Source organism: Pongo abelii, chromosome 9, assembly GCF_028885655.2.
Source record: "Pongo abelii isolate AG06213 chromosome 9, NHGRI_mPonAbe1-v2.0_pri, whole genome shotgun sequence".
Lineage (NCBI taxonomy): Eukaryota > Metazoa > Chordata > Mammalia > Primates > Hominidae > Pongo > Pongo abelii.
The window spans coordinates 57,992,463-58,018,491 of NC_071994.2; the positions used below are offsets into that span (position 1 = coordinate 57,992,463).

The following is a 26,029-nucleotide window of genomic DNA, read 5'->3' on the forward strand; positions in this document are numbered from 1 at the left end:
GCATCTATGTTCATCAGGGATATTGGCCTGTAGTTCTCTTTTTTTGTTGTATCTTTACCAGGTTTTGGTATCAGGGTGATGCTGGCTTTGTAGAATGAGTTAGGGAAGAGTCCCTCCACCTTGATTTTTAGGAATAGTTTCAGTAGAACTGGTACCAACTCTTCTTTGTATGTCTGGTAGAATTAGGCTGTGAATCCATCTGGTCCAGGGATTTTTATGATTGGTAGGATTTTTTATTACTAATTCAATTTTGGAACTAAATATTGATCTGGTCAGTGTTTCAATTCCTTCCTGATTCAACCTTGGGAGATTGTGTATTTCCAGGAATTTATCCATTTCCTGTAGATTTTCTAGTTTGTGTGCATACAGGTGTATTCACAGTAGTCTCTGAGGATCTTTTGTTTTTATGTGGGATCAGTCATAGTGTCACCTTTGTTGTTTCTGATTGTGCTTATTTGGATCTTCTTTCTTTGTTAATCTAGCTAGTGGTCTATTGATCTTGTTTATCCTTTCAAATAACCAACTTGGTTTTTGTTAACTCTTTATATAGATTTGGGGCCTCAATTTCATTCAGTTCCACTTTGATTTTAATTATTTCTCTTCTTCTGCTAACTTTGAGATTCATTTGTTCTTATTTTTCTGGTTCTTCTAGGTGTGACGTTAGATCATTAATTTGAGATCTTTCTAACTTTTTGAGGTAGGCGCTCAGTGCTATAACCTTTCTTCTTAACACTGCTTTTGCTGCAACCCAGAGATTTTGGTATGTTGTATCTCTGTTTTCATGTATTTCCAAGAGATTTTTAAATTTCTGCCATAATTTCGTTGTTTACCCAAAACTCATTCAGGACTAAGTTGTTTAATTTCCATGTTATTGTGTGGTTTCTGAAAGATCATCTTGGTGTTGATTTTTATTTTTATTCTGCTGTGGCTGAGAGTATGGCTGGTATGGTTTTGATTCTGTTTTTTTAATTTATGGAGACTCGCTTTATGGCCGAGCTTATAATCAATCATGGACTATGTTCCATGTTAGCACTATTGTAAAAGAGTATGTAGAACTATACATTTTGTGGGCAAACTCAAATGCAATTCATTAATAACTATAACCACACGTGGATTAATATACTCTAGTCAATTTCCATATTGATAACTGCTGTGAGCTTTTATTAAGCTTTTTTTTTTTTGAGATGGAGTCTCACTCTGTCGCCCAGGCTGGAGTGCAGTGGCACGATCTTGGCTCACTGCAACCTCCGCCTCCCGGGTTCACACCATTCTCCTGCCTCAGCCTCCCAAGTAGCTGGGACTACAGGCGCCCACCACCACACCCTGCTAATTTTTTGTATTTTTAGTGGAGATGGGGTTTCACCGTGTTAGAAAGGATCCTGACCTTGTGATCTGCCCACCTCTGCCTCCCAAAGTGCTGGGATTACAGGCGTGAGCCACCGCACCCAGCCTAAACATTTTTGATTAAGGCTTAGAGAAGAGCTATCTAATTCTTTTGGAAAATAAGTTTTTTTGTCAAAAAATTAATTTGTGTAGGTCCTATTCTGTCTCTGTATTGTACAATAAAGCAGTTCAATGAGCAATAAAACTCTACCATAATATATCTGGGTATCATGAAGCATATTAGGTCAAATCATATCCTGAAAACTGTAACTTTAAGGGGTATTCATTAGTGCCAAGAAGTTGGAAGAAATCAGGCAGATTTCAGATTTCAGGGAGGAGTGGATTATTAGAATGTTTGGTGACTGTTTAGAACCTTATGTGGGGGATGCCCCCAGCCTGACACAGCTGATCAAGAGCCTGTTCTGTCTTCTCAGTGCCTGAATTCACAATGACTGAGGGCTACTGAGGTGTAAGGAACCCACTTATGCCGACTTCAGTATCATTCCGGGAGAAACAGGGCATCCTCCAGTGACTAAGAGGCCACAATCTTGAAGAACTCAGAGAAGTAGACAATTTGTCCAGATGAAGTCCACATTTCTGCAGAAGAGGGAGAAAGAGAGAGGGGGAGTGGGAGTAAGTGAAGAGTTGGCTTTGTTGCTGGGATCCCAAGGGCAGCCATCATGTCCTGTAGCTGGTGCCTAGCAGAGTCCCTAGGCTTGGAGCAAGTGATCCATACATATGGGATGAAAGGAGAAGAGAAGAAAACTTGGGTTCCTAGGGAAGAAAAAGATCTACAGAAACTTTTAAAAAGTACTATAGAGGTAGAACATTTATTTAAAAAAATAAAAATAAAAAAAGGCATATTTGTTGAATTGAGGAATGGCAGAGAAATCTCACACTTACAGGAAAAAAAACAATAAAAGCTAACACTTTGCACCAGACGCTTTCTACTGCTTGAATATAAACTCCAAAAGGGCAAGGACTTTATCTCTTTCACTCACTGTGTATACCTAGCACCTAATTCAGGGTTTAGGGGCATAGTATAGCACTCAGTATACTATTTTTCAGTGAGTAAATAAATAAAACCGAAGAACCTAGCTAAAGTAAAAAACCTGACATTTAAAAGGGAGTGCTAATTACGAGCTCATTTTCCTAGCATTATGGAACACCAAGTGTGTGCCAGGCATTGAACTCAGTACTGAAGATAAAGAGATTAAAAGACAAGGTATCATCTGAGGTTGGTGGGATAACATTCCAGAGTAGAATTTTACTCCATCAACCAACACCTATCAAGCCCCTGCTCTGGGTCTGGCACTTTGCTGGGCACTGGAAAGACCAAGAGGTGAAGAAGTCCCTCTCCCTGCCTTAAGGAGTGCACAGTGATGTAGGTGGGAAGCATCCATAACAGAGGTGCCTATATAGGGGTATGATCAAGAACAGGATGTGATAAATCTGCCTGGAGGGGATCAGCACAGTTACCTTTCACTACCAGCTTTAAGCAAAGAGCAGCAATCATTGATTGATCAGGAAGGTTATAGGATTCCTGCATTGAATGGGACTTTTTTTTTTTAAAGACAGATTCTTGCTCAATGGCCCATGCCATTGAGCCCATGCCACTCCAGTGCAGTGGTGCAATCTTGGCTCACTGCAACCTCCACCACCCGGGTTCAAGCAATTCTCCTGCCTCAGTCTCCCAAGTAGCCGGAATTACAGGCACCCACCAGCACGCCCAGCTAATTTTTGTATTTTTAGTACAGACGGTGTTTCACCATGTGACCAGGCTGGTCTCAAACTCCTGACCTCAAGTGATCCACCCACCTTGGTCTCCCTAAGTGCTGGGATTATAAGCATGAGCCACAGCGCCTGGCTCCAGTAGGACTATATTTTAGGTAATAAATTCCTGAACCCTACTCCTAGGAATCTCTACATATACTTCTTTAATATCCTAGAACCTGAAAAAGCGGGTTTTTCCAACCCACTGATAAGCACTGGATTACATGACATTATGACAATTTTAAGATTCCATGTGCAATAATAAAATGAGAACAGAACTCAGACTCCAGCTTCGCATGAGGACTCTCAGTAATTTGTGTTCTATTATCCCCAAAGTATTTTTAAAATTTAGAAGCTGGCTGGGCGCAGTGGCTCATGCCTGTAATCCTAGCACTTTGGGAGGCTGAGGTGGCCAGATCATGAGGTCAGGAGTTCGCGACCAGCCTGGCCAATATGGTGAAACCCCGTCTCTACTAAAAATACAAAAATTAGCCGGGCATGGTGGCGTGCGCCTGTAGTCCCAGTTACTCAAGAGGCTGAGGCAGGAGAATTGCTTGAACCCAGGAGGCAGAGGTTGCAGTGAGCCAAGATCACACCACTGCACTCCAGCCTGGGTGACAGAGCAAGACTCTGTCTCAAAAAAAAAAAAAAATTAGAAGCAGTAATTGCTCAATAAATGGCAGCAACTGTTGCTGCTGCAGCTGAGTCCAAGGGTGCAAATGTCTATATAGGGCTCATCAAGATAGATCAGGGCCCATCAGGAATTTCCCACAGGAGGTCACAGGAGAGTCTGAAGGGATTTCACACACAGCCCTGCTGCTGCCTGGGACATACTCTGACCTAGTCTAGCTCCACAGTCAGCACAAGCCAGCTCCAGGCATGCCCACTTCCTGGGTCCCTTGCTTGTATCCATCCTCTTTAACCCTGCCCAGACCAGACCCAGCATGATTCATTTGCAGGCTTAGTACAAGGACCAGGAATAGCTGAGATCTAGTCGTGAGCAGCCACAATTCGACCCAGCACATAGGGATTTGTGCAGTTTTAAGCTCCAGACAGCTGTTTCATGGTATCTATGCCAACACATACTGCAGATAAAGCACAAACCCAAATTGCCCCACTAGGTCAGGAAGCAGAGTTGGTGATATAAGCACCTAGGAGGTAGGGCAGCAAGAGAGACAGAAAAGGTCAAGAAACCCATTAGCTAGAACTCCTTCCTTAGCCCTTCATCCTTCCCTGCTCAGCAGAGGAAGGTCTTGCCTGTCTTTTTGGTGATGATGAAAAGGGACACGCTTCAGAAATCCCAAATGTTACCTTTGAATGTAGGCGCCCCGGTGATGCCTATCTTTCCCCCTTACCTTTGATATCGTTTTTCATAATACTTTATTTAATGCTGAATGTGTTACACAACATATCAGCCTTCCGAGTTGTGCAATCCAGAAGGGCGGCAGCACAGAGTAGAAAAACTGGTCTAACTTCAGTGAGACACAGATTACACAACATGATGAACAAAAGACCAGAAACAAATACACAAATATTCCCTTGGATTATGTAACTAATAAGTGGAAAACATATTTGATGGGAAAATTAAAAAAAAAAAAGATTTCAAGCTTATGCCCTGATCCTTCCTTCTTGGTTGCAGTAAACATAAAAGTTTTCAGTAGTCTTTTCTCTCCTTTACACTCATGCTGCATTTCAAATTGATACTCTACACAGTGATGAGTAGAACTTTTCTTTCTTTATTACCTTTCATTACATGAAAGTGTTGTTAAGACTTCAAAACTGTATCACTTCACTCTTAATAAAACCACTTTTCAACATATTCAATGAGTTTGACTACAATTTCACTTCCTTCAGTAAGACATGACAACTATCAGTAAGCAAGAATTACATTCTCACCTTCCTGTTTTTTTGTGTTTAGGGAGGGGTTGAAATGGTTAAGGGCTAGCCTGAGTTGGCACTAACATTGCTCTCATAGGAACTTTCAGAGGCAGTGGAATGGGATGTATGAACTTGGAGCAGGTAGACCTGGATTCTAATTCTGGCTCTATAGCTAACTTGGCCATCAGTTTAACCCTTTTGTGCCTCAGTTTTCTTCTCTATAAAATGAGACACAAGTATCCTATGAAGCAAGTAAGGATGAGCACCCCACACAGTGGTAAACACAGCTTTTGGTGGAAAGCCCTGAGACGTTAAACACCCTTGGCTTCAAATCCCAGCCCTGTCACTTACAGTGAGACCTTGGGTTTGTCACTTTAAAATGCTGCTTCCCTCTCAGAGTCATACCCCATGCTTTCACACCTGTGCTGAGTATGAAATGAGAGGCCATCTGTCAAGTGTCACCAGAGGTGGCTGCTCCCTGCATGATGTGCCTTACAGGTAATTGTCACTCAGACATCTGCAGCATGAATGGCCCTGTCGATCACAGATTTGAACGAATTAGTCACTATCTCTGAACACAGGTGCATGAGGCAGACTGCTTCTAAAGAACTTTAAAGGGGATTTATGGCCCACAGGACTCCGGGGCTGTAATAATTTCGGGTACATTGAGCATAGCTGAACCTATGCACTCTTGGGATTGCTGACCGTTCAGGGGGTTGGGGGAGATGACAATCTGGCCAACAGCTAGTGGCTAAAGCAGAAGCACCAACTCCCCACTTTTTGTTGATACATTTAGAACCCAGCCTTGCTCCAAAAAAAGGGGTACCTGGGCTTAGTAAGAACCAGCTGCTCAGTGCTAGCAACAGTGGAACCCTGTATAGTGACCTCTGTTTTATTTTAAATCTGCGAGCTACAGGCAGCGGCCCCTCTGCACAGTACCTGAAAGGCCTGTTTTCAGGTCGAAGCGCCTGCTTGAGCAAGACCTGCACCTCAGCTGGCGACGAAAGGGGGACATGGACACGACGGCGCCAACATTCCAGGGCGGCCACGCCGCAAGCCTGCGGTCGCGTTCCGCGGAGAGATGAGCCTTCGCTCGCCACGGAGACCCCTGGCCCTATGGCCGGCAGCTGCTGCGCTGCGACCCCAGCCGGAATATCATAGCATCCCCGCCCTCATCGCGTTTCGCAGAAAATAAAAATGCCTCGCCCTGCTAGTCAGCAATGGGAGAGTCACTGATCCCCAAGTTAGCAGTGGGAGTGGGGGAGCGTGGCCCCGGGCCCTGCTGGAGCCTAAAGACGCGCGATTACAGAGGAGGAAGAGCAAAACCGAGTCCAGATCGAGAGACCGGCGCCCAGATCTCGGCGCGGTTGGGCAACACTCAGCACCAGTCCGCAGAAAAGTCTAAGGCAGAGGAGAGCAAAGGGAGCCAACGCGGGCGCAAATGATCCAGGTGCAGCAGCCGAGGCAGCGCCGCTGCCCCGGGCCTCGGTGTCCCGTTCTGCAAAGTGAGGACGAAGGATCGAAGTGTCTCCCCACCCTGCTAGGGCTCTACAGGGAACCAGGCTAAAGCTGCCTGAGGCTCGGAGACCGGAAAAAGAGGGAAAGACAACAGGGAAGAGAAAGGGAGGAGTGGGTGGGAGACCGAGAGGAAAGACGGCGGGGACAGGGTTGGCGGGTTTTCCGCCTTCCTCCTCTTCCTCCTACACCTGAGTTCTCACCGCTGGGCCAAGGCCCCGCGCCCACGGAGCTTAGGCACCAATAGCCAAGCTTCTCCCTCCTCACACCAGTTTCTCCAAGGCACGGGGCAGACGGTGGGCAGCACAATCATGCATGCCAGGGGTGCAAGGGGGAGAGGTCCGGCAGGAGTCCGAGGGCAGGTGAGCCGGCCTGGGGCTGGGCAGGAGTGAGCTAGCCCCAAGCAGGGAATCGCAGGGCGCCTGCGGCCAAGCCCGCGAGCCTTGGACTGGCCAAATTTTATTCCCCAACTTTGAGCAAGGGGAGGGGGTGTATGCAAAAAAAAAAAAAAAAGGAAAAAAAAGTTGCTGAACTTTTCCCCCAACTCTGCCGTAGAGGCGGGAGCGGAGGGCGGCGCCTGCACCGATTCGCCGGCGGCTACGGTCGGGAGGCTCGGATTGGCGCGCGGGGGCCGGGGCCGGGGCGAGCGGGCGTGGGGGAGGGGAGCTGCCCTCCCCGCCCGCGGTATCGGCTCGCGCCGGGAGCGGGTTAATTTCAAATCGGGGGCTTGGCTGCTCCTGGACGGTCACGCTCCCTCTGCCCGCCAGCCGGCCCGCCAGTCCCGGTCCCAGCGTCTCTCTCCGGCACCCACCTCGGCGCTGCGGAAAGACTGACTGACTGCCAGGTACGCGGGCTCCCGGGCCTGAGAGGGGCAGCGGTGCTGACGAGTCCCGGCTCAGCCCCCGCCAGCTCCCGCCGTGAGGTAGATTGACAGGTCAGCGGGACGCAGAGGGGCGCGGCGCCCGGGCGACACGGCACCTGGAGAGGGCTCGGGCGGGTGGCGGCGGCGGTGGCGGCGGCCGTTTCCCGCCTCCCGCTCCGCCGGGGGCCGTGAGGGAGGAGCTGAGCTCCCGCGCAGAGGGGCGGAGTCGAACGAGGGGGAGGGGCGGGGATGCAGTGGTTCCGGGCGCGGGTTTGCCCGCGCTCAAGCCCCGCGCAGCTAAGGGGAGGTGCCGGCCACGGTCCGACTTTCCGCGCCAAATTTTTAAATCGAAGGCGGAAGGTCCGGCCCCGCCCCTGGTGCCGTCGGCCAATCGCAGGCCCGCTTCCGGACCTCTGATTGGTCGGGAATTGTTGTCCTGGAAACCACGATGATGCTGTCCGGGAACTGTCCGGACGGCGGCGGGCGGACAGGCTGTGGGAGGGGCCTTTGGCCGAAAGTTGGGGGAAGTGCACCGAGCGAGTGGCGGCCGGGGGACTGTACCTGCTTGCCTTATTGGGCAAATACAGCCTTCCAAGGTGGAGTCTAACGCCGTGGTGTGAACTGGCCACCCGAATAGGGAGTAAATAGTGCTTTGTATCTTTAAGGAAGCCCTTTTTTAAATTTAAAAAAAAGTCTTAATTATAAGACTCTCTTTAAATGCCCAACTGCATGCTTGGAGCTTTGGGACTGAATTTGGAACTTTCCTGTCAAGCGACCTCCCACGACTTTACTGCTGAGCCTGTGCACGTGTGTGTAAGGGGAGAAATCCAGGCATCTAGATGCAGACTTGTACCCAGCTACTTGGGGTCGCGTGCGCTCAGCCGGGACCTGGGCTCGTGCGCTTAGTCCGGAGCCCTGATCTGCAAACAGGTGGGTGCTTCCTAAAGTATTTGCTGGGGTCCGGAGAATGGCCCGCCTTTTCTACAGATGGGAGAGGGATGTCACTAGAAATTCTGTGGGTTGCTTGAAGTCTTAGGACAGCCGATCCGTTTGCTGAAGGAATTTACTGGCATTTGTTGGCGTTCTCCGCTCAGTGGGGCGATCTCTGGTCGAGAATAAAATGTAAATCTAGTTTGTCATTTTTCGTTAGTCTTTGTTTCCGTAGCCTCTTGTCCGTGAAGGAATTTTCAACAGATCTTTTGGTTCTTGTTTTTCTCTAACTTTTTCTATTTCCTTTTTTCTTTAAGGATATTAAAACTTTTAGTACAATTGATTGGACTACTTGAACCATCGGGATTTGGGGAGGAACTCCAGATTTTTCATTTTTAAACTCTAAATGTATGAGGAATTTACAGAATGGAGAACGAAAAGGTACTTTATGACTTCAGTATTCATCATTGCAATTTTAAATTCAGTATCATCCTGATTTAACTCCATAATTTTTCCCTATCCAATATATCTTCTTAATGCCACATCCTTGGTTAGCCTCTGTAAAAACCTGGAAAAAATGAACCTTATCTTGTAGTTTCAAAAATATATAGTTTAAAATATATACTAATTTAATTAATATAGTTTAAAAGATGAAAATTATCTTAAAAAGAAATTCAGTCTCCAATCATGTCAAATGCCCTTTCTGAATTCCAGTTGTTCAAGAATCCTCAGAAATGTTGTAATGAAACTAACAAATTTTATTATTCTTAAAAATACCTTTTCTCTGTTTATGTCTGAGACAGCTACCAAATCATTAAAAACTAGAAAGATTGTAAAGGGGCAAACCTACCCCTCTTCAAAAATTCGTTAGTTTCATTACAACATTTCTGAGGATTCTTGAACAACTGGAATTCAGAAACAGCATTCGACATGACTGGAGACTGAATTTCTTTTTAAGATAATTTTTTACCAAATTGGCAGCTTATCTATGGGGTCTGCAAAACGCTCTGTTTAGGGGGCAAACATTTTGTAAAATTACAAAAGAATTGTCTGTGGGGGGTGTCCAACTACTGATAGATTAAAAAAAAGTGAACTTGCATGCACATTTCCTAATAGTTTTAGATGTTAGTCAAATAAGAGAATTACCATTGCTTCTGATAATCTGAGGCAAAGAAAAAGCCTATTCTCAAATCAGCACATCTCAGATGCACATACTGGCAAGGAGCTCCTGTTGGGTCCACCACACTGACTTCCATGTAAGGAGAGCACCATACTTGGAGTGAAAATATCCAGGTTCCACTCCTGTGTGACCTCTCTCAGCCTGCATCTTCTCTTCTGCAAGCTAGGAATGCAGGATTCCATGAACATACAAACGGAAATGTACTGGATAAACCCAAGATGTCACAACATGTCCCATTAATCCATGTTCTTAAAGTTATTTGGTCTGCCTATTATTTTACTTATTGCTGTTCCAAGCATTTTCTTGAAAATAGATAAAGATAGGAGTAGTGTGTGAAGTCCCTGGTGTCCAAAACTGGAAGGAATATAGTCTCCATTAGCCTTATTTATGAACTGCTGTTAATTTACCCTTTTGTCTCAGTGGCTATCCTGCTTCTGCCAGGATCTAGCTTTGTGGTCTTAGGTAGCTGTTAGGTTGGTGCAGACATAATTGCTGTTTTTGCCATTACTTTCAATAGCAAAAGCCACAATTACTTTTGCACCAAACTAATCATTTTACTTCTCTGGGCCCCATTTTCTCTATCTGTAAAATGAGGGAGTGGATGTTCAAAGAGCAGACTTTTCTGGTCAGAAATCCTGCTGTTAGACACTCTAGATTTCCCTGATAAATCTGACCATATGCTATCCCTCACTCTTGTCTCCTTGTCTCCCTGACTCTTCAGTAGTATTTTATTTAGCACCCACTGCATGCAGCCATTATGCTAGGTGGATAAGAATTTCTGCCCTGTAGGCCTTTACTTATTACAGTGCCATGAGTAAACAAAAGTCATTTCTAGGAGTCTGATCATTTAACATTGTCAGTCCAATTAGGGGAAGCTGAGTGAAGGGCATTTGGGAACTCTATACTGTCTTTGCTTCTCTTCTCTAAATCTAAAACTATTTCAAAATACAATTAAAATTATAAGTCCTAACTAAAGTTGTTTTTTCAGTGGTTGAAACATAAGGTGAAAACATTTATGCCTTATTGCAAAATTAAAAATAGGAAATGTAATTATTAGAATTGACAATACACATCACATGACCATTAGAATATAGTTATTAATTTCCTCAACTCTACAATCTCATTAGACATTTTTTCCTTGGCATGATTCTATTTGTTATGCAATTTCTAGAATCCAAGCTGTCTGATAAATCCTGTTTTATGGATTTAATTATTTACATTTTTTAAACCAGGAAAATCTCTTTTGTGAGCCACATAAAAGGGGACTAATGAAAACACCTCTGAAAGAATCCACCACAGCAAATATCGTGTTGGCAGAGATCCAGCCTGACTTTGGCCCTTTAACCACACCCACCAAGCCCAAGGAAGGCTCTCAGGGAGAGCCGTGGACACCGACAGCCAACCTGAAAATGCTCATCAGTGCTGTGAGCCCTGAGATCCGCAACAGAGATCAGAAAAGGGGTTTGTTTGACAACAGAAGTGGATTACCTGAGGCCAAAGACTGTATACACGTAGGTTTTCAGAGGACTGGTTGGAGGCTGGGGAATTTGTTGGGGGGGATTGTAGCTATTAGAGAAGTGCTGGCAATTTAAAGCATCACCACCCGAAGGCTGTTATTAACTTCCTTCAGAGCACCAGAAAGGTTTGGACCCCAAGAAATATAGCACTGGGAATTCTGAACCTTTGCGTTATTTTCGTTTCAGGCTTTCCTTTCAGGTTTGCCAAGCATTTTGTACTGGCCCCCCTAACCTTTTCTCCCATCCAGACTTTGCAGCTGTTGAAGCTAAGCGTGTGTAAGTTGGTGTTAGTCATCGAGCACAGATGCCCCTAATAAATCTGTCAGACTTTATTTAAGAATAAGACATTGTTTACCTTTTCATTTGTAGGAACACTTATCTGGAGATGAATTTGAGAAATCCCAACCAAGTCGAAAAGAGAAAAGTTTAGGATTATTGTGTCATAAGTTCTTAGCACGATATCCTAATTATCCCAACCCTGCTGTGAATAATGACATCTGCCTTGACGAAGTGGCAGAGGAACTTAGTAAGTATGCAAAGAACTCACTGAAAGAATTAATAATTAAAGTGGCTTTATGGACTTAACTCCTTCAGACCCCCGCTCATCTAGCCAGTGTTTGTAAACGACACAAATAAGGCGACATGGAAATTTTCTATCTCCAAAGCCCTCTTCTAATATAAGAATGAAGGCAAGTAGTTGCAAATTTCAGCAAATCTTGGAGGCAGAAAAGTCACAATGGAGGTTGCTTCTGACTACAGTTGTCTCTGAAGCTTTAAAGAAAGGCAATATTGTCTTATGACTTGTTTCACAAAGTTACAACTGTGAACTTTTGCCTCATTGCTCTCCCTTGCTGTTCTTGAAGAATCAGGCTGATGAATGGTTATCTTCCTAGTTGACGCTGAGGATCAGCTTCTGTGAGTGGGAACAGGACCTGTGCGCTCCTGGACCTTCAGCATTGTTCTGAGGACTAGTTTTCTGAATGTTTTGTGTTGGGCAAAAGTTATTCCTCCTGCCCCTTTTTACTCCTCTGTTCAAAGACCTGAATCTATTTGGAGCTAAAAACGGGCCTGTGGCAAATTTGGGGTACCTTTGGAGTCATGTGGGTATCTTAATCTAAACCTGTGAAGTGATGTGCTGTGCAAGATAATACATTTTAATACAAAGCAATCACCCCGTGAAGAAAATTTGCCCTTCTAATACATGTTTGTAAATATCAACTTTATTTCACATTTTAAGAATATGCCATTTAGATTCATCTACTTTTCATGTATGCTTAATGGTAGCTGGGTAGGATGTACCTGTTAATTCAGCAAATATCTATTAATCTTCTACCGCTATGTGTCAGGCAATGTTGTAGGAGCCTGGGATACATCCATAAACAAAAAGGGCAAAATCTCTTCTCTCTTAGAACCTATATTCTAGTGGGGCAATAGATACTGAGTAAAGGATATAGGAAGTAAGTAAGGATAATACATGCTAGAAGGTAACATGCAGAGTGGAAAAAATAAATTGTGGATCAGGATCAAGGGATCAGGAGTGCTGGGGAGGTGCTTTGCCATAAGTGGTCAGATCAGGCTTCATTGAGAAGGTGACATCTGAGCAAGGACTTGAAAGAAGCAAGGTAGGGAGCTGTAAGGACATCAGGGAGAAGGGTTCCAGGCAGAAGGAACAGCCAGTACAAAGCAAGTGCATATCTGGCAGGTTCCAGGAACAGCAAGAGGTCAGTAGGATGCACCCTTATTAAAATAGTGTTTTATTGATCACTTTTCCAGAAAGGCTGATCTCATCAAATATTTAAATTGAAATTAAGTTTCTTGAACGAAGAGAATTCTAACATTATAGAATATTGAAAACCCAATTTAAATAGATGAGAGTCACAGAATTACTAATATCATATTGTTAATGATAGCTAGAAAGTAAGCAAAATTAGACCCAAAAAGGCACATTTTATTTTTATGTAAATTTTTAAAAACTACATCATGGTTTTTGTACTTTTCTGAAATCTCAGTATTTTGTTTCTATCTTATGATCATTATAGATGGGTGTGTGTGTGTACGTGTTTGTATTGGAAGCGGTTGGAAAGTGTGAGATGTAGAGTTTTAAAGACTTGGTTTGCTACTTGCTAGCTGTTTTGGGGTGAGCTACTTAGCTGGTCTGAGCCTCTGTTTTCTCATCTTTTTTTTTTTTTTTTTTGAGACGGAGTCTCGCTCTTTCGCCCAGGCTGGAGTGCTGTGGTGCGATCTCGGCTCACTGCAAGCTCCGCCTCCCGGGTTCACGCCATTCTCCTGTCTCAGCCTCCTGAGTAGCTGGGACTACAGACGCCCGGCTAATTTTTTTGCATTTTTAGTAGAGACTGGGTTTCACCATGTTAGCCGGGATGGTCTCCATCTCCTGACCTCGTGATCCGCCCGCCTCGGCCTCCCAAAGTGCTGGGATTACAGGCGTGAGCCACCGCGCCCAGCCTTTCTCACCCTTTTTAAAGTGCAGATCATAATACCTACTTCACAAGTTTAAGGTGAAAACTTCCTAAAGCTGTGTAGCACATCTTAGGCCCTCATTAAATGTTGCCTTTCTAATTCATATGATTTGTACCCTTGGAAAGCAAGGACATGTCTTTCTCACCTTCACAGTATTTGTTGAGTATGTGCACTTACAGTTAGGAAAGTGATATTATCCAGGACTTACTGACTAATAAACCATGGAAGAAAAAGCTATTCAATTCTAAACACGTTACAAAAATCTGTAACACACAATTGCACGTTCTTTGTAGATGTTGAACGTCGACGCATTTACGATATCGTGAACGTCCTAGAGAGTTTACATATGGTGAGCCGCCTCGCCAAAAACAGGTACACTTGGCACGGGCGACACAATCTCAACAAAACCCTTGGCACCTTGAAGAGCGTCGGGGAGGAGAACAAGTACGCTGAGCAGATTATGATGATCAAAAAGAAAGAATATGAGCAAGAGTTTGACTTTATTAAGAGTTACAGTATAGAGGATCATATCATCAAATCAAACACTGGCCCAAATGGACACCCAGACATGTGTTTTGTGGAACTCCCTGGAGTGGAATTTCGGGCAGGTGAGAGATGGTAGTGAAAACTCCGGGCGGCATGGCATTTGTCCTCTCTCTAAGGAAAAGTTTCTGTGGAGAACACGGCTCTAAAGCTACTGCTGCCTTTAATGTTCAGATGCCACAGTTGTCAGCTGTATGATCAGGTGGTGGTATTTTTAGCCTTGTTACTTTAGAAGTCACTTGTCCCTTTGTGAATTTTAATTCTCTAATCCTCATCCTTCTCTAAAGCTTCTGTAAACAGCCGCAAAGACAAGTCTTTAAGGGTAATGAGCCAGAAATTTGTGATGCTGTTTTTGGTGTCAACGCCTCAGATAGTAAGCCTAGAAGTTGCTGCCAAGATTTTAATTGGGGAGGACCATGTGGAAGATTTGGATAAAAGCAAGTTTAAAAGTAAGTGTCATGACTGCCATGGATTTTTGAACCTATTCTTAAACAATAAAATCTCAGTCGTAAACTCATTTCCAAATTAGGAAACATAGCTGCATAAACCGATCTTCTCTAATTATGTTTTTATATCTTCACTTCTCCCTAGAAGCCATGATAATATTGATTTAGCTAACTTGTTATGACACATGAGTGTCACTACTCTTTTTTTTTTTTTTTTTTTTTAGACGGAGTCTCGCTCTTTTGCTAGGCTGGAGTGCAGTGGCGAGATCTAGGCTCACTGCAACATCCGCCTCCCGGGTTCCAGCGATTCTCCTGCCTCAGCCTCTGGAGTAGCTGGGATTACAGGCGTGCGCCACCACGCCCGGCTAATTTTTATATTTTTAGTAGAGACGGGGATTCACCATGTTGGCCAGGAGGATCTCGGTCTCTTGACCTCATGATCCACCCACCTCGGCCTCCCAAAGTGCTGGAATTACAGGCCTGAGCCACCGCGCCTGGCCAAGTATCACTACTCTTATTTGACACATTACTTCATTTGATATTGTAACATTGTTCTCAAAAGTAAACACGGCCAGATGCGGTGGCTGAAGTCTGTAATCTCAGCACTCTGGGAGGCCGAGGAGGGCGGATCATGAGGTCAGGAGATCCGGACCATCCTGGCTAACACAGTGAAATCCCGTCTCTACTAAAGGTATAAAAAAAATTAGCCGGGCGTGGTGGCGTGCACCTGTAGTCCCAGTTACTCAGGAGGCTGAGACAGGAGAATGGCGTGAACCTGGGAGGCGGCGCTTGCAGTGAGCCGAGATCGCGCCGCTGCACTCCAGCCTGGGGGACAGAGCAAGACTCCATCTCAAAAAAAAAAAAAAGTAAACACTAGAAGAATCTGTTCTGTGTAAGCTGTAAATGAGAGTAAATTGTAAAGTGGGTCTGCACCCTGGTCTCCTTCCACTGATGCTGATATAGAGGGTTTATAAATGACTCATAAAATTGTCCCCAGAAGTGACCTGCAGCACGGGTAGTCTGCCATTTTGAAAGAATGGTTTTAGCTAGATTACCTGCTCAAAACTGGGAAGGGACTGTAGATTGGATTCCTAACAAAAGAGCTATGCCCTCACCATTACACCAGACTTTGCAAGAAGGGTGTGGAAAGAAGTGCTCGGAGGATGGGGAGGGGCACTTGGCTCGGGATATCGGGAGATCTGCAATTTCAGAAAACACGTCCTGATACTACTGAGGGGTTACTTGCCTTTTGTGAGTCACCGGATAGTTTTCATCTTTGTTTCACTGGTTAGTCATAGCCTTGAAAACTATTCCAGGAACTGCAGAGGTGTAAGTTACTGAATCCCCAGGGAATTCAGAACCTTCTGGTATGGCTAGGAAGGAGACTCGATTTGTAGTCTGTACTATCAAGATGGCAGTAAAAAACAGACTTTTTGTAACAAAACTCTTTAAGATATGTGAGGTTTGTCAAGTTCACAGATCTATGTTTTGCATGTTACATAAAGACAGTATTAAAAAATTACACATGTTGATGGGGTACAGAATTTTCCATGCTGTGATAGTAAATGAATTTTGTTATAAGCTATTACAAGCAGAAAAGCAAGACATTTATCACAGATACTTTTATTTCTCTGTTCATAAAATTCTTCTGAATCCTCATTAGAAGGTACCCAGGAATGGTGACTTTATTTTTGAAACAGTCTGTAACATAGTTTCAGATAGGGTGATCTCATCAAGTCGTTTTTCCTTTGTCAACATATGCTATTGTCATTTCAACATTGAGTACTAGCAGTAATTGAGTCTTTTAAATATTTAAAACTTTTTTATCTTAATTAAAGCTGTATCACCAGAAGAACTTAAAAGGAGGCAGAAGTTTCTCTGTCTGACATTGATGGTTAAGACAGCTCTTAGAATATACATGAAGTCCTTCTGAAGGAAAATTCTTTGATCTTTTCATTATTCCATTAAGTGGTACATATACTTTTTTTCCCAGCAAAAATTAGGAGGTTGTATGATATAGCTAATGTTCTGAGTAGCCTGGATCTTATCAAGAAAGTTCACGTTACAGAGGAAAGAGGCCGAAAACCAGCTTTTAAATGGACCGGCCCAGAAATCAGTCCAAATACCAGTGGTATGTATTTTTTTCTTTCACCCTTTGCTTTATTATTTCTGTGTGTTTTTTTAATTTTTAATTTCCAGTGTGTGTTGTTCCCCTCCCTGTGTCCATGTGTTCTCATTGTTCAACTCCCACTTATGAGTGAGAACATGCAGTGTTTGATTTTCTGTTCCTATGTTAGTTTGCTGAGGATGATGGCTTCCAGCTTCATCCATGTCCCGCAGAGGACATGATCTCATTTCTTTTTATGGCTGCATAGTATTCCATGGTGTATATGTACCATATTTTCTTTATCCTGCTTTATTATTTTGAATTAATGCACATTGGGAGATATTTTCCCTTCCCCTTCCTACTCACAGCCCCATATGGAAAAGATAGATATGATTGAAAAGATGATTCCAGATGAATGGCAATATAGAAAATTTGGCTACTGGCTCCATCAGCAAACCAAGATCCATAGCAACCTCCCACCCTGTGTTCAAGTAGTAGAATCTGTATGTGAAAGGATTCGGAAAGTTGAAAGCACCACAAAGCATAAAACACTATTGCTGCTATGCAGCACAGTGACCACAACAGAACCTGTGCCCATTGAGAATATGGAATGAGTTCACTCTGGTATCAAAGTAGATATTTCTAGTCTTCATCTTAACTCTGCGATGCTGACATTTTGCATTCTACCAAAGATCCCCACCCAGAATCATTGAAAATGACAAGAACGTGGGCCATGGAGACAGAGGGAAACTTAGGTTCCATTCCCAGCCCTGCCACTCTGGCTTTGCGGCCTGAGACAAGCTACTTCTTCAAGGATTAGTTTTCTCATTGGTGAAATGGGAAGAACAATGGCACCTCAGTGGAGTTACTGTGATATAATCTCAGAGAGAGGTCCTTTGGTGCAGGAATTTGGAGTGAAAGCTGTGGGGCCATATTGACCAGGTTCATATCCCAGGCCCACATGCTCCCAGTTGAGAGACCTTGAGCCAGTAGGTTAATGTCTGTGTGGGTCAGAGCTCTCATCTCCGACACAGGGCTGCATTTCTTGAGGAACAGTTAGTTACCTCATGGAGCTGTGAGGATCACCCATATTTCATCAGATCTAAGACTCCACTGACTGTAAGATGCACAATTCTTTCTATATCACTAAGAAAGAAAAATCACTAATAACTACACTCTAGCTCACCACTGGTTATAAGATATAGTGCAGTTTCAGAAATGCTAATGTAGGAAATATTGTGTCTCAGAATTCATTTAATAAGGTAAACAAGGCTTTCTCTGTAAAGCCCTTAGAACAGTGATAGGCACATGGTCGGTGCTCTGTAACTTGCCACTTTTATTCCTAAAATTGTTTTATTTCATATCCCAAAAGCAAACTGAGCCATCCAGGTTTTAATACACAGACATTTTCTGTTTCAGGCTCCAGCCCAGTCATTCCTTTTACTCCCTCTGATTTGGAGGTGAGACGGTCTTCAAAAGAGAACTGTGCCAAAAACCTCTTTTCCACACGTGGGAAACCAAACTTTACTCGACACCCATCTCTTATCAAATTGGTAAAGAGTATAGAAAGTGATCGGAGAAAGATAAATTCTGCGCCCAGTAGCCCTATCAAGACCAACAAAGGTATGTTTTCAGGAATGTCAGGGATCTGCTAGGAAGAATTCCCTTTTATCTCATTTTTTCAGCTTACGTGATCCTTGCAATAGTTGTCAGAAAATTATTTCAATATCTATATACCTAAACCCTCTTGAAGCCTAACTAATGTAAAAATTTAAAAAGTCATTTATGGGGTTTATTCTTTAATCGCTATGCAACTTTGAGGGGAGGTGCACAGTTTCTGTTCCTCTGACTTCAGTGAGGTTTCATCTGTGTGAACATTTGTTCTTTAGCTTTGACCGATGCTCTCTTCCTTTCTATTTTACCAGCTGAGAGTTCTCAGAATTCTGCACCCTTCCCAAGTAAAATGGCTCAGCTCGCAGCTATTTGTAAAATGCAGTTAGAAGAGCAATCAAGGTAGGTTGGCAATGCTCTTTAATAACAGGATGAATTACTTTTACATTACATTGTTAGGATTACTTATTTTATGTGAGAAGAAGCACTAGCCTTGAACTGGAGAGCTAATCTTTTCTGTATCTCATACTCACTCATTACAGAAATTATCTGCATGTTCCATAAAAGCATGGCTTCAATATGAGGCTTAAAGCGTTAGAACAGTTTAGAAAAATGTATATCCATCATGTCGTGTATTAAATCTTGTCTTTTAGTGAATCCAGACAGAAAGTGAAAGTACAGCTGGCAAGATCTGGACCCTGCAAACCAGTAGCCCCTCTGGACCCCCCAGTGAATGCTGAGATGGAGCTGACAGCACCGTCCCTCATCCAGCCCCTGGGAGTGGTTCCCCTGATCCCCAGCCCATTGTCATCAGCAGTGCCCCTGATCCTACCTCAGGCCCCTTCAGGCCCATCCTATGCCATCTACCTGCAGCCCGCTCAAGCCCACCAAAGTGTGACGCCACCCCAAGGCCTGAGCCCAACGGTGTGCACCACCGACTCTTCTAAAGCTACTGGATCAAAAGACTCCACAGATGCCACCGCTGAGAAGGCAGCCAATGATACCTCAAAGGCCAGTGCCTCTACCAGGACTGGAAGCTTGCTGCCAGCACCAGAGAGGCAAGGGGCAAAGAGCCGAACCAGGGAGCCAGCTGGAGAAAGAGGCTCAAAGAGGGCAAGCATACTCGAGGACAGTGGTTCCAAAAAGAAATTTAAAGAAGACCTAAAAGGACTTGAAAATGTCTCCACAGTAAGTACAGCCTAGAACTGCACAAAGCTTTAGGAATTCCCTAGTCTATTACAGGAAGACTGGTGGCTTGTGAAATTTACCGAAGAGCATTCTCTCAGAAGACAAGGAACTGTTCCTTAGCATCCCATAATCCAAATGAGGCCCTCAACAGCTAATCCTCTGGCTGGGATGACGGCAGGGACATTTTTAACCTTTGGAGGAAGGGATTATTTGCTCTCTTTTTAAAGTACCATGGGTGGTTGTCCTTAAGTCCATTTCTCCATCACACACTGGAATGCAAACACCTGTCATGAAAGTCTTAAATAATTTACAAGCAGACGTAACCCTAAATGAACGTGTGGATGCATAGGGTTCCTGTAACTCCTGCTTTCTGAGTCATTACCTAATGTTTGTTTGATGTCATGTAACTGGCATCTGTTGCCTAGAAGATAAATTGCTCCCCATTTTACTTTCTACCTAAAATTTAAATCAAAATTTCTGTTTTATGTAAACAGAAAAATCAAACTGATCTTGACAAATTGTAGATGTAGTTCATGTATTGGTTTCTAGAGATTTTGACATGCTAGACAAATTTTTTTCCTAAGTGGAGATTAGTTCAGGAGGGAATTAATATTTATTGGATGCCTACCCACATATAGCAGACATAATAGATATTAGTCACTTTTACATACAGTATCTCATTTTTCTCCCTTAGGACAATTATATATGAGAGACATTATCATCCAATAAATACCACTAAATGTGCAAGTAAAAGTTAATCTCTCATTTTGCCCCTGCTCTTAATACAAGCTATTTTACTTCTCTATGTCTTATTTTTCTGCATCGGTAAAGAATTTATTCCATCGGTTTTTCCTCATCACCTACTGGATATAAAGCACTGTGCTCTGGATCAAATCTAACCCAGCACCTGCCTTTGGTGGCAATTGCTTTTGGGTACTTGCCTGTGGGCATATTATAGTTTTTGTGGGGTTAAGTGAATTTATTCCATGATGATACACATAAAAGGGTTTGATCCTTTTAAGACGTGTTATAAGCTGAAAGGCATTATCTGTTACTGTTGTTATTAAAGAGGAAGTTTAGAGTTTGTCAAATCTTCCCTGAGGATGGCCTCGTGGTAACCATTCAAAACATCTATTATCTTACATAGTATCCTTTTGTATTTAATGTATATGCTAAGTGGGAAATCACAAAGTTTCAATATTCTGGGAGGTCCATAACTTCTTTTGGCCAATGGGTATGATTGAATAATGGTCTCCTGTTGTTTACATAGTTATTCAGGATTAGGATTTTCAGTGGATAGATTTTCCATATACTCCTGCTTCTTTTTTATATCTCTGCAACTCTAACCATTTCTTTTTTCTTTTGAGACAGGGTCTTACTCTGTCACCCAGAATGGAGTGCAGTGGCATGATTTTAGCTCACTGCAGCCTCGACCTCCAAGGCTTAAGTGATCCTCCCACCTCAGTCTCCCAAGTAGCTTAGACTACAGGTGTGCTGCCATGCCTGGCTGATTTTGTATTTTTTGTGGAGATGGGGTTTCGCCATGTTGCTCAGCCTGGTCTCGAACTCCAGAGCTCAAGCAGTCTGCCTGCCTTGGCTTCCCAAAGTGCTGAAATCACAGGCATTTGCCATCATGCCCAGCCCACTTTAACCATTTCATTTTAGTATGGCCTGAGCAAAACAAAGACAATGAGAGATTCATGTGTTAATTCATTCAACAAATTTTTACTGAGAATTTACGCTTCTAGGAGTGGAAAGAAGATAAGTATGCAAATAAACACAAACATCAGGTAGTGAATGATAGGAATGAAGATGACATGATAGGAGGAAGGGGTGGAAGGGCTACTGTAGGCTAAAAGACTTCAAGTTCAAATATGTCAGATTCATTCTGCAATTTAATAGTTCTAATTATTTTATACAAAAGGGAATTGGCATTATAGGTTAAAAGATTTTATAATGAATATAGTTTGTTGGAAATTTAAAAATTATTATTCTATTGCTGTGGGTTTTACTGAAGACTTGAAAGAGTTAAACCAGCAATCAGAATAATTTGTACCATGAGAGAATATAACTAAAGCTAATAGAGAGCAGGTCTTCATAAAGCATCTAAATTTGCCCCTTAAAAATTCTCTCTTCCTGCAGTTTTCAAGGCACCTACTAGTAGAGATTTTGAGTGGGACCAAGTACCTAAGAAACAAAATTAAAAGCTTGTAGTATACTTTTAGCTTTGTGGATTCTGAATTTCCTGGTTCCCAAGGAAAAGACCTATTAACAATTAGATTAAACTTGTTTTGACAATGGAGAGAAGAAAGGTCTGAAGGAAGAAAAAAGGAGGTCCCTAGTTTATAAGAGCAGTTTTTAGCTTTTGCCAGTCCCACTCATGGTAAGGCTAAAGCAGACTTTTAGGCACCCATGTAAACTTTTTCTATTTGGAAAAGTACAGTGATCTAACAAGGATGTTGGGAGGTACATGCAACCCTACCCTTGGGCCTTTTCTAGTTGGAATATAACTTTATTGCCTAAAGCTTTTGCTCAATGGCTTGTGCGTCTCTCATATGAATTAATCAGTTATCTTATTTGTAATTTTTTTAACTCTGGTGTACTTTGCATATTTTAAGACTGCTTGTTATCATTAGAGCAAGCAGTACTAGAAAGAAATCTTTACTTATATAATTTCTGTTTTAAATCAGGGGCCAGCAAACATTCTTTAAAGGGCCAGATAGTAGACATTTTTGGGGTTTTAAGGCCATATGGGCTCTGTTGCCCCTATTCAACCCTGCCATTGTAGCAGGAAAGTTGCTGTAGGCAGTACATAAATGAATGAGTATGATTGTGTTCCATTAAAACTTTATTTATAAAAACAGGCAGGGAGTGGGAATTGGCCCATGGCCAATAGTTTAGCCCCCTTTCTCTAAATCAATGTCGTTTAAAGTGTTTCCTTAGAATACCAGTCCTCCTTAATTGCCTACTGAAAATATAGTTGCCAAATAGTTTGGGAAATGCTACCTGCTGTGTGCCCCACTTGGAGATTTTTAAGGCATGCCACCATTAAAATCTCTTGGAAATTCTCTAATAAAGACACCATTTGACTTTGTTTAATTCAGTATTTTCCAATTATATTTGACCAAGAATCAGGTAATGCCTGTTTGCAACCCATGGACCTCAGGTCCCTCAGAATGCCCTTTGGGAAATACCGTTCTATATAATTCAAGAACAATCAATTACTACTACATCATACCAAGGAGTCCAGTAGCAAGAGTTAGGTTATCAGTGTAAGAGTGGTGTGCTGGATGAATCCTTACCCCTAAGCAGGGTCAGTGCCAGCATCCAAAGATGTCCTAAGACCACAGGTGGCATTTAAGAAACATGTTCTGTATTATGCGGGGCAAGCATTGGAAAGGGTGGGAGGGTATTCTCGTCTAGGAGCCAGGTGGCCAGGCTGCCTGCAGCCCATACCGCTGGAGGCTTTGGTCCAATGAGGCAACCACCAAGGGATATTAGTCCTGAAAGAGGCACGTGGCCATTTTTCTTCCTGTATTTGTGTGTAAAATAAACGCTTCCTCCTTGTTTTCTAGACCTTGTTCCCATCAGGATACCTAATCCCTCTCACCCAGTGCTCATCCCTGGGGGCAGAGTCCATTTTGTCTAGTAAAGAAAACTCAGGTGCTCTTTCCCCAAACCACAGGATTTACAGCTCCCCAATTGCAGGTGAGTGCACATAAAACACTAACCAGATGTGGGCCGGTCTCAAGTTCACTTAAGCCTTGTCAACTTCTTGGATAAATGCCTGTGCTTTTAAGATATCGTCCCCCTTTTCTTTCCAGGTGTTATTCCAGTGACATCATCTGAACTCACTGCTGTTAATTTTCCCTCTTTTCATGTAACACCTTTGAAGCTAATGGTCTCACCAACTTCCGTGGCAGCCGTACCTGTCGGGAACAGCCCGGCTCTCGCTTCAAGCCACCCTGTTCCCATCCAGAACCCAAGCTCAGCCATTGTAAACTTCACCCTGCAGCACTTGGGACTCATCTCACCCAGTGTGCAGTTGTCTGCCAGCCCAGGGCCTGGAATCGTTCCTGTGTCTCCAAGAATAGAGTCTGTTAATGTCGTACCAGAAAATGCAGGCACTCAGCAAGGAAGGGCCACCAACTATGACTCACCAGTCCCAGGCCACAGCCAGCCAAATGGACAATCAGTTGCTGTGACAGGGGCACAACAGGTGAGAGGCTTTCTTCTTAATTTAATTTTTCCTGGAATTACTAAGCCCCAAGTATCCGTGTCATAAGAGGTTTGCTTTTGCTTTTCTCTTTGGAGAGGGAAAGGATGGGAGAGTCAGGAGATTGAAGGCCTACGTTTCTTCCAGAACCCAGGAAGAGTGTCCAAGGCATCCATATTATTGGGTTATCATGAGATTTTTGTCTCTCCCCTAACAAAAATAATTGAGAATGTAAAACTCACCAAAGCTGCCCTCGCCAATTTCAAGATATGCCAGTTTCCCAATGTGCAATACATTCATCCAGCCCAATCTTCCAAGTCTGGTAAGACTATGTATCTGTGTGTGGTTGACTTCTTTTGTCCATTCTTCTCTTTCCAATCAGCCTGTTCCTGTGACACCCAAAGGGTCACAATTAGTGGCCGAAAGTTTCTTCCGTACTCCAGGTGGACCCACCAAGCCAACCAGCTCATCCTGCATGGATTTTGAGGGTGCTAATAAAACCTCCTTAGGAACTCTCTTTGTCCCACAGCGAAAACTGGAAGTCTCAACAGAGGATGTCCATTAATCAAATGTTGGCTTAGTTTAATTTTCTAAAGAGTTGTTTAATAGAGAAAATGTACACAGACTGATTTGGAGAACACATTCTCTGAAAATACTGTAAATACGTTGGGGATTTGCTCAATGTGAAATCAGATACTTGTTTTCATACATATATATATATATATATATACACACACACACATATATTTGTATAAAGCTAAGTTTAGCTTTCAATCCTACAAAATAAAAGTAAAATGTTGAACTCTAAGATATATTAACTTCTAGGGGGAAAAATCCATTATTTTAGCTGTGCCTATACTATTATGCAAAGTAACTGTATTAAAGTTTACTTCCCTCTAAGTAAATATGTTTGACATGCCTAACACAGCATTCCCTTAAACATTTTGCACAAAGAAAATGCTGTGTGATGTATAATGTTGTATTTTTAAATAGGGGTATAGCTATATTTTTTATAATTTCTTTAATCTGTTGTTGCAGTGTATCTTTTTGTAAAGTTTGCAACAATCCTCAATCAAGTCTATGGAAAAATTATTTATAAAATGTATTTTTAATCATAAATTGTTCAAATTAAAACTTTTCTAAGATATAGTTAGCATTTTCATTTGGCCAGTTAGGGCACTGTTGGGAGAAAATTAAAATTTACCTAATCACGGAGGCAAATTCTTAGTAAAGAGTATCCATGCTGGGTTCCGTTAGATATGCAAAGTTTATAGAATGTTTCTACATTCCGTCCCCCATTTTGACCCTTGAGATTGCTCCACTTTTGCAGAAGTAAAATTGGCTTTGGAGAGGCTGTTGCTTGGCCAAGAACACCTAGCTAAGTCCCATGCGCTTCCTACCACACTCCAGGAGATTAGAAATGAAAGGTAGGCGCCTAGGGGCCCTGGTGTGACCAGCATCTGTCCCACACTTCCTGCTCCACGCAGAGGTGGGTCTGTACCAGCTCTCTTAACATACTTCTTGGATGGCCCAGCTCCAGGGACGGGAAAACAGTGGTAAGGATTCTAATCCCCAGGATTCTAATCCTGGGGGACCAAACCCCCAGGAGCTCCAAGAGAAGGGACAAGTTCCAGTGTGTTAAGTGTGCATCTCTTTGACCCGTTTGTTATGGGAAGAATTGCACCTTGAGAACTGACAAGTGCTTTCCCTGGTCAGGGTCTTAAAGGAGCATCATAATATCTATTTCCTACATGTTTACTGTATGTAGACAGGGTTACACATTTTAAATGTATCATATCTATGAGCTACGACTGAGGCTCACAGGGATTAAAGCAACAAGTCCATGGTCACACTGCTAGTGTATGCAAGTACTCAGCTCATGTCTATTGGACCTCATTATCCATTGCCCATTTACTTCTAGAGACACGCCTAGCAGCTCTGGTAGGAATCAAGCACATTGATTCAGGGTAATCTGAGCATTAATAAAGTCAGCCCTTTCAAATACACGTTTTGTTTGCACAACCAAGTACAGCTAGGAGAGGGCAGATTTGCATCTTGACCTAGAAACCCCTCTTCTTCCACCACTACAGAACCAATATGAACTATTTCCTCCAAAGTACCTTTGCCTTTGTTTTTATCCTTCTTAGAGAACAAGTGAATGGTCTCTGATTTAAGAAATGGCCCCCTGCTTTCAAGGTGCTTATAGTTGAGAAAGATAGTATGTACACATGTATAAATAAAGCATTTCCATGCAATAAAGAGAAAAGATAAGTTGCCCAATGGTAGATATAGACAAAATGTATAGTTCTGTAGAGGCTACTAGATTTAATTGTTTACACGGAACTACGAGAGAAACACCAAGACAGACAGCTGCTGTGTCTCTGAGGAGGTCTTACATCTCC

General features: G+C 43.0%; 2 protein-coding genes across 6 annotated transcripts in view; one reads left to right on the forward strand and one right to left on the reverse strand.

Moving 5' to 3' along the window:
• The window catches only part of NAV2 (neuron navigator 2), an 882,771-nt gene extending 875,193 nt beyond the window's left edge, over positions 1-7,578 (reverse strand). The window contains exons 1-2 of one of the 2 annotated variants that reach the window (XM_063728135.1): positions 7,361-7,463; positions 1,866-1,980 (exon numbers count right to left, since the gene is read on the reverse strand). The gene's annotated coding sequence lies outside the window, so the exon portion shown is untranslated. Of the gene's footprint in view, positions 1-1,865; positions 1,981-7,360 lie in introns of both variants that reach the window. The other variant, XM_063728134.1, reaches the window with a different exon arrangement.
• Positions 7,266-24,435, forward strand: E2F8 (E2F transcription factor 8). Of its 4 annotated transcripts, none has more exons than XM_002821963.4 (13): positions 7,266-7,393; positions 8,659-8,782; positions 10,754-11,032; positions 11,408-11,564; positions 13,810-14,124; positions 14,347-14,508; positions 16,499-16,636; positions 18,032-18,235; positions 18,538-18,625; positions 18,877-19,411; positions 22,987-23,119; positions 23,236-23,630; positions 24,010-24,435. In XM_002821963.4, the coding sequence occupies exons 2-13, from the start codon at positions 8,768-8,770 to the stop codon at positions 24,190-24,192; spliced, it is 2,604 nt and encodes an 867-aa protein (XP_002822009.1). In that variant the 5' UTR covers positions 7,266-7,393; positions 8,659-8,767; the 3' UTR covers positions 24,193-24,435. The 4 variants fall into 4 exon arrangements, with proteins under 4 accessions (XP_002822009.1, XP_054381811.1, XP_002822008.1 ...); XM_002821962.6 differs by lacking the exon at positions 7,266-7,393 and adding an exon at positions 7,755-8,341; XM_054525836.2 differs by lacking the exons at positions 7,266-7,393; positions 22,987-23,119 and adding an exon at positions 7,751-8,341 and having other exon boundaries at positions 23,307-23,630.
• Positions 24,436-26,029: the final 1,594 nt, after the last annotated feature.